We start from the raw sequence: 8,487 nt of genomic DNA on the forward strand, positions 1-8,487 counted from the left end.
AAATAATTTACAGGCTGGTGCACATCATTTTTCTAATAAGGCAAAGGAGACATATAACATAGTTATTGTGGTATTAAGGTAACAATACAAAGCAAGCAATATGATTGATAAGGGTGCACAATGTTCTTCTCACAAATCAAATGTAACATTAATTTGGAGGGGAACGAAGGCTTTGGGCTAGCATGTAAATTACAGTAATTATATTGTTGCTACTATTAACACCTTGTAATTAGACCCCTGGAATCCGGTTCTTTTTACCAGGATTTAACTGTAATACCGGAAAATTACTACCCTCACAAAGTGCATGGCGCCCACTCTTAGTAGCCAGAGTCTGTCAATTTAAAGGTTGTGAACTTCTCTGTTTGTCAAGCAGGAGATCATAAATTCTGACAGCTGCATGCTGTCATGCCACATGCACTGTTACGAAAGTAAAAAAAAGTACTGTAAAAAAACTAGGGATTTTTGAAAACGCATTTAAAATTGAACTCTGCAAACATCAAGTTTATCTAAAAAGTTGAAACGAGACAAACTACATGACTAAACTTCCCTTGTCCCGTAGCAGGATTTGCAACGCACTGGGGTAATTATTTGATTCCTAGAGAATGCAGAACTACAAGTCAGTCCTGTCAAAACTAACACTTAAGTGTCTCCACCGAGTCTGGGCTCCTGCACCATTATTACAGCGCTTCAGAGAAGTCATGCTCTGTAATTGTGACAGGTTTAATTCTGTGGCCATGACCTTGACTTATGGCTTCATTAAGCTTGAATGAACCACTGTTTTCACATCACTTGTGTTCTGCACTTAAATGCTTTGGGAATCATTTTAGTATTTATCTTTACATATCCCTCCATGTATAATAACAGTGATTAGCAGAGGTGTTAAAAAATCTGAGAAATTAGTGTTCCTTCAGAGTCATTTAGTATACAAAAAATGAGAACATATGAGTGGATGAAAAAATGCAATTCAGGAAAGAGAGCAGTGCAGTGATTCTGCCAATACTGTCACAGTGTCCAGGGTCAACACTGGAGGAAAGTTAAGAAATAATCCTTGACAGAATTTGGCTGCTGTGGCCTGTGGACACTGCAGACAGAGCAGATGGTTATACCGTGCAAAAGGAAAGATTGTTATTCAAAAGGTACAAGGAGCATGGGAAAACAGATCTGGTGGATTGTAACAAAGGGCGCATGTGAAGAAACTGTTCAAATAATGGGTGATTATGTCTTCATTAAAGTGGAGAAGCCGATGAAGTCAAAATGTCCCGAATGTTGACATGAACTAGTCTTGCTAGGGCATTTAATGCTCACAGAAACCTCACAATTCACCCAACGTGATTGTTGCATATAAACATGGCTTAAACCAAAGCATGACAAACTAAAACACTAGACGTGCCAAATAAACTCAGAATTAAATTTACAGATTGGCTCCTAGGTCTTTAGGCTTATACAAGTATAGCAGTTTCACTTTTTAAGTTAGTGAGTAAAATGATAAAGAAACCATGGCCATGAAACGGGCGAAAAGTAAACTGTTTTTCCTGTCTGAGGGTGGGAAAATGTTCAAAAGTGAAGAGTAACAAAACACTGTATTCTTTTAGAGAGTCCACAGGATAATGGAGCGTAAGATTAATACCTTTCTCATAATGCTTTTTGGTTGCTTTGGCTCATAATTCTACAACCCGTTCCAAGAGAAAGACACTTTTGTAACATGCACTTCAGTCAAGTTGCTCAAATTGGATTTCACATGTGTTACAATGGTTTTAGGAGTTCTAAACTGTCTGTCTTTTATGAGCCATAAATCTTGTAACCACAAAAGTTATTCTGGTAACCTACGCTAATTAAAGTGTGTATTTGTACCTGATTCATTGCTAAATTAAAACTGCATGGAAACTTATTTTGCTTTCGAATAATTATTTGCATTCATTTTTTTATCGCATATCAAAACATTATTCTATCAGAAAAAAAATGCTGAAAAGTAATGATATTTAATCATAGAAACGAGAAGTAATAAAACACATCCAATTTGAAATTCTACAAATACAGTACGCATGAATGTGCTTCAAATCAGCATTACGAAATTTGGAGCCCATAACAATTTTACTGTTCAGTGCTCTCATTTCTCTTGGTTAGGCTACATTGAATGTAAGCAGACCATTACGCACAATTCAGGTCCACAGAGACTTAGCATTCGATGCAACCCACAACCCCACTTTAGGGTTGAACTGCACTACGAGAATATTCGGCTCATAGATGTAACACACTATCACATTTGACCCCATTTTTCTGATTGCAGAAAAAACAACGTAATAGATGAGGCCTTTTGCAACATAACGGTCATATTCCAACTCACGGCAAGCAAGAATGAGGTTCAGGACAATTGCACTCTGCTAGCATTTGTTTGATAATAAAGTTTTCCAGTAGACCCCATATGGTGAAATATGCCGTTACCCAGACATGCAGCCACTTTGCGCTTGGAATTGTGACTGCAAGTTCACAGACGAAGAGTTCACAGTAAGATAAGCCTAATGTTTCAGACCGGCTGGACTGTCTGTCTGTGTACCTCTTGGCTAGATGGATCCAGGTTCTTATTACACGCATCAGAACTTGCACAATGCAAAATGCTTGAAGGCTTCGCCCTGACACAATTCCATTTCCTCACAGCAATATGCAATTATACCTGTATGCTGTTGGTTTAGATGACAAAACTATTTCTAGTAAATGAAGTGTAAGAATTTCTTGAGCATCCAGTTTGAAGAATTCTCGATAGATTCATTATGCTGGCCATTTTCTTTTTTTTACTCAAGCAACTGTACCATGTGGATTGATGCTGGGAAGGACTTTCTTTACAACGTTTTATAATTCAAGAGGTAGAGGGAATTTTTACGACTCTCTGTCACAGTGTGAAATAAAGGCCATATGAAGCATTGTTTAATGAGATTGCCTCAACCGGGGTCAACTGTTCACATCTATTAAATAAAGTCATCCACAATCAGAAATTTGGCCCGGCTGGGCTTCACCACAACACAAGAATTGTCATATTTTTCTCATGCCATATTTTGATGGTACAATCTGTAACAATTGTAGGAGTCAATTATTATTAATGATATAACAGTGTTCTAGCAACAGATGCTCCTCCCGTATACCTCAAATAGAACCCATTTTAACTGTTCAAGGGGTGTCGTTTCATCAATTATGGATACTGCCATTAGGAGGAAACAAGCCACGAGGTGAAGGATGTGCAAATGCAAATTAAGGTGTGAGCAGTAATGTAAGTTCTGAGTCACTGTCATTGTTTCTATATGCATCCAACCATATCTAACCTGTGCAAAGGTGAAAGAGTTGAAGAAAAAGCAGATGTCGTCTCACTAGGGCTTTTATAGCATAATCTGTAATGTGTCATTAAACACAAAATATTGAATTTTATCGTCAGAGAAGCGATGGCTTTATGGTGATATAAGATGGTGAACAGAAAATTTGCATTGTATTGATGTTTTATGAGTTCATGGGTTCACGCCAAGTGTGGATATCTATTTCCTGATGGCAAGATTCTTACAAAGATACTAAAGAAATAACGCAAAATGCACAGATGTAACTAAAGTTGGTACAGCTGGAATTGTGTACAATGATGTAGTGTGGTCCATTACTATCTTATCCCCTGAGAGAACACTTGATGTTTTCCCTGTTAATCTGCACATTATTGTGAAAATTAAATTGAGCAATGCCTGCTTGTGGCTAAGGAGTCATACCACTGCTAAAGGGAAGGTGTGGTTCTACTTGCTCGGCATGTTTCAACACAAACTCAAATGAGCCTGGTGGTAAAAATAATTACAGCTTAATTCAGTGTTGGAATCCATTTCAAATGTGCATGGCCCTAATGTCACGCAGTCACAGAGAACTGTGGCGCATTGCTCTGTGCATGCTTAAAGCTTTCACCAAGATCAGAACAACGCCGTAAGGCAATTCAATTCACATTTGATATAATCCTATCTTTTAATTGTTGATTTGCAAGCCACAATTGTAGGCATTTAGAATTTAATTGGTGTTTAGACGGTTATTAATTAGCCTGAAACAAAACAACTTTTAGTTTTTACTCAAGTTATTTGTACTACTTTCAACAAGCATGTATTCATTCACTGTTGAATGAATCTGGGTTCAGTACATCTATCCAGTGACCTTTAACTAAAGTACAAAGTAAGGATATACTGTAAATGTAATCACCCAGAAGGGTGGCCTTAACTATATACTTTACATTAATGTCTATAATCAAGCAATTTACAGCTTCATTAAAAACACTTGACTTGACAACATGATTAACACATCTCAATTTAAATGCCAGTGAAATTAAAGTTCTTGACACCCACTTTATATAAATAAAAAAATGTTATAGGCTCCTCTTTAAATGTACTGTAGTGTTCTGTTCTGGTTAAAAAGACCACCTCTTAAAAACCCTTAGCCCAAAATGTTGGGTCTGATGCCAAATCTACCTTCAAGTTTAGATAAAGATCATGGGATTGCTTTGACATTATCAGAGGACACGTGATAGAAAAAATACCTACTAAGGGCATGTTGTTTTTAATGTTTAACATTGATATTTTAAATAGTATACAAATTATATCATATGTATATATATCTTATATATAGAAATACCTTTCTTTAAAGGTCAGTGTGTAGTTCTGTCTATTGACAATATAATATACATAACCATGTCTTCAGAGGTTTATAAAGACCTGATAATGAAGCATTATATTTTTAATACCTTAGAATGAGCCATTTCGATCTATACACCACAAGCCTCCTTGCAAGGATTTAACTCTGTAGTTTCTACAGTAGCCCTTAACGGACAAACTGCTCCACTGGAATTTGTGATCTGCCCACTAGATTAATTTAGTTAATTTAATTTAAACATCTTGTATATTTAATATTGTCTGTTCTTTAAGTTTTTAAACAACAAAAAATGGAAAACCGCTTAAATCTACATTAAACTATATGACCCAGTCTGTAAAAGGCTAATCTCAAAATCTTTTGATTTCAACCATTTATTTGACAATGATTTAATCTTTAACATGGCCACACTCAGTCAATATAATATGAAGGTTAGATTGGCACAGAATGTTTTTTTACATTATGTAGGTCAGGATGATTGAAAAACAGTAAATCACAAAAGGCTTGGGTTTCCACAGACTGGATGAGATTTTAAGTTCTAAAAGCTTTTCAAAAATTGCAAATCCCAAAGAAAATCACATAAACTTGATTTTGACCTCCTCCATGGTTGATGGCCTTCATATTATAAAGAGAAAGCACCTCCTTTCACTGAACATTTGTTGAAAAAAATGGCAACTCCTTGGGAATTTTAGGCTGTTATTTTTCTATGCAAATTAAGTCTCTACTAAAGTTTAATGCCGTTTTAACTTTTTTCAAAATCAATAAACTATATCAATTAGATCCATGATTGCCTTTCATGTGCCAACATTTAATGTTTTACGTTTTTTTATTAAAAGTTACAACATGCATGCACTGTAACTAAGGCATAATACTGTCACAGACAGATTTAACTGAAAATCAATAAAGTAAAACGATATATATACATATTATACATATATAAATGTACTGCTCAGTACACCAAGCCTAAATAACTGGCATGAATGTTCTCAAATCACTTTCTCCAGAGTCAATCTCTAATGTACGTGTCCACTAAACACAAATGGAGGGACGATCTTTTTATAAACAGTAGAAATAAAGCCTGTTTAACAAGATACAGTGTAAAATTCACATCATTTTACTTGGAAATACAAGGGAATAAGCAAAATATAAATCTCGTGCTAAATGAAAGTATCGCCATCTAGTGGTTATCTGTAACTCGTACCCTATTTCCTCAAAAGTTTGGTTTTCAAGTTTGTTTCTTTGAATCAGAATAAGTCGTTTTATATTTTAAGAATGCATATGGAACTTTCAGAACATGTATGGAACCCTAAACCTGTGTGTGGAACTTGTGTAAAGAACCCTAAAATATTATTAGCAATTTAAAACAACCATTTCAAGTGTCAGAAATGCACATAAAAACATACAACCAACTGCTGTAGAATTCATGGTGAATGGTATACTTCATTTGACTCTGTCATGTGAATAGCATTCTGTCCTAAAAACACTACCCGTGGAACCACCTGAAGGTTTAAAAGCAGGAAAAATGTAAATCGGTTACTAAAAGCTATCCAATACGGTGTTCCTCCAACATGTTGAATCTGAAGGTGTGCATGCATGTCTAAACTTTCATCTAAATGACACCGAGTAACCAATGCACTCGTGGAAATGCTGTAACTTCTTACGGTGTGCCTACCTCAACTGCTTTGGCTCATCTGGCTCAAGGCAAGTAATCTCTCTCTGATGACCTTGTTCTCTACTGTCATTCTCTCGATTGACCTCAACACGTCTTGTTTTGTTCGGGACTGAAACAACCATGTCAAAATACAACATCTTGACAATGAAAATGAAGATGTCTCAAAGGTCTCAGACTGTAGGCCTGCCAGACTCACCTTTTCATCTGTTGATTTGACATCTTCTGGTGGGAATTCAAAATAATCAGATGGGGTCCCTATGAAGAAGAGAGCAAACATATACAATGAGTATGATGAACTGTTCGTTTATGACTGGATGTATGCTCTGCAGTCACCTTTACTGGGAGCTGGCTGTGATTTCCCGCCTTCAGCTGCCATCTGAGTCTCTCTTTTATTCGCCTTGGCCGAGCCATAAAACCTCAAAAGGTAGTTTGTTCGTTCCTTTCTTGAATAGCATGGCGTTACTTCTGGACTTTTCCCAAATGTAAAGGGACTTGACTCACAAGTCACTTTTTTCGTGTTTTTACTTAATTTGCAATGGCGCACGTTATGCTTCAATGTGTTGTCGGTTTGGGATGACTGCGAGCCGAAACGTGGTGCGTTGAGTTGTCTACGTTGAGACGCCATTATTAACGACACTTTACGAACAGTATTCAGTCGACAGAATAAGACTAAAGGTAATAAATACCTTTTACAATTTTAAATATGTTTTTGCAAGTTGAGCTCAATGAAACTTCAAATCACCACAGCTCGAGCTCAGCAGGTCACTTCAAATGTGCTACGCGCGTGCGCAATCAATCACAGGACCCCTGTCTGCCCGTAATTGGCAGCCATGTATTTTGCATGATAATATTTGCGAAGTTTGGCATGTCCCATTATAGCATGTTTAAAAATTCGGAACACATTGATGTGTATTAAAATGATCTATTTTACATCGTAAATGACCTTCTAATCATTTGGAGGCCCTAGGCAAAATGTATTTTGGAGACCCCTCACAGTACCCCCTCCACCTTTTAGAATAAATAAGGTATTTTTTACACTGTAGAATTGTAAAAATTTTAACAAGTTAATGATATTATTTAAAAGTCTGTTTCAATTTGAAATTGTTTCAATATAACATTTTAGGGCAGCCGGGATTTATTTATTTTTGATATTTTTGCAACAATTTTGCAGTAATACAGCCGTCACTTTCCACTCTTTACCTTCCACTTTTGGATGAGTATGTATTTAAAATGATAAATAAATGACTTAAAAGTGTTTACTCTCTTTATAGCCTTCATTCAGAGACTGGACCAATGGGCTATAAGTTTATACTTTATAACTTTAACTTTCTTGCTGCCTGTCTTGGCTGGTGGACAAGGATACTGTAGGTGTGTTCCACTTTAAAAAGAAAGAAAGAATGACAGACTATTTAGGCCAAAGTATGCGCAGACTAAATCTTATTATTCATTATTAGTTTTAAGCTTTACATTTCATAAAACATTTAAGAATATTAATATTAAATATAAAACAACATTTTCATATATTAAAATAAGATAAATAAGCACGTATGTGTGCCTGCGTGCGTGGGTTTCTGTTTTTCTTTTATATTCTTAAAGCAAACCATAAACAGTATCCCAAAAAAGTTGAAAGTGTAAGTGTTTTAGATGTAGACTTCATTATAACGGTATTTTTAGACAGTAACGGAAATAATACATTTATTTTGTAATGAAACACAGTGTGTTAGTGGAATTGAAATAAATAAACAACGTTACCACCAGAGTGTGCTGTTTGTAGTGTGCTGCAGTATCCACACAAATGCGGATTTATCCATTTATCAGACCTAAACAGCTGATCATTTATTCGATGCAATCTGCATTGAGGGACTCTTAAGTAATGTGAATGCATTGCACGCACAGTTTGGATGCACTTCTGTGCATGAAATATTAGGCTATATTTTTTAACCAGCTCCAGAAAATGAGCATTCAATAATTTTGTAATCTCAAATCCATAAATCTCGATGTCCTGCTTGCAATAATAAATGCTTTATTTTAGGGAACATGTTCAATCTCAGTCAACGTGCACTGCATTTCCTTTCGTGCTGGTGAGATGTGTGATGCACTTTATTCATATGAAGGTTTACTTCATTCAAAAAGCAACATTTATTACACATCACAGATTT

General features: G+C 35.9%; 1 protein-coding gene across 2 annotated transcripts in view; it reads right to left on the reverse strand.

The window, feature by feature from the left end:
• LOC306907599 (uncharacterized protein) overlaps positions 1–7,147 on the reverse strand; it is a 47,541-nt gene extending 40,394 nt beyond the window's left edge. For both annotated transcript variants that reach the window (XM_079479809.1, XM_079479808.1), the window contains exons 1-2: positions 6,662–7,147; positions 6,525–6,583 (exon numbers count right to left, since the gene is read on the reverse strand). In XM_079479809.1, the coding sequence (XP_079335935.1) occupies positions 6,525–6,583; positions 6,662–6,953 (351 nt within the window). In that variant the 5' untranslated portion in view covers positions 6,954–7,147. The remainder of the gene's footprint in view (positions 1–6,524; positions 6,584–6,661) is intronic.
• Positions 7,148–8,487: the final 1,340 nt, after the last annotated feature.

Source organism: Barbatula barbatula, assembly GCF_947034865.1.
Source record: "Barbatula barbatula genome assembly, chromosome: 18".
NCBI lineage: Eukaryota > Metazoa > Chordata > Actinopteri > Cypriniformes > Nemacheilidae > Barbatula > Barbatula barbatula.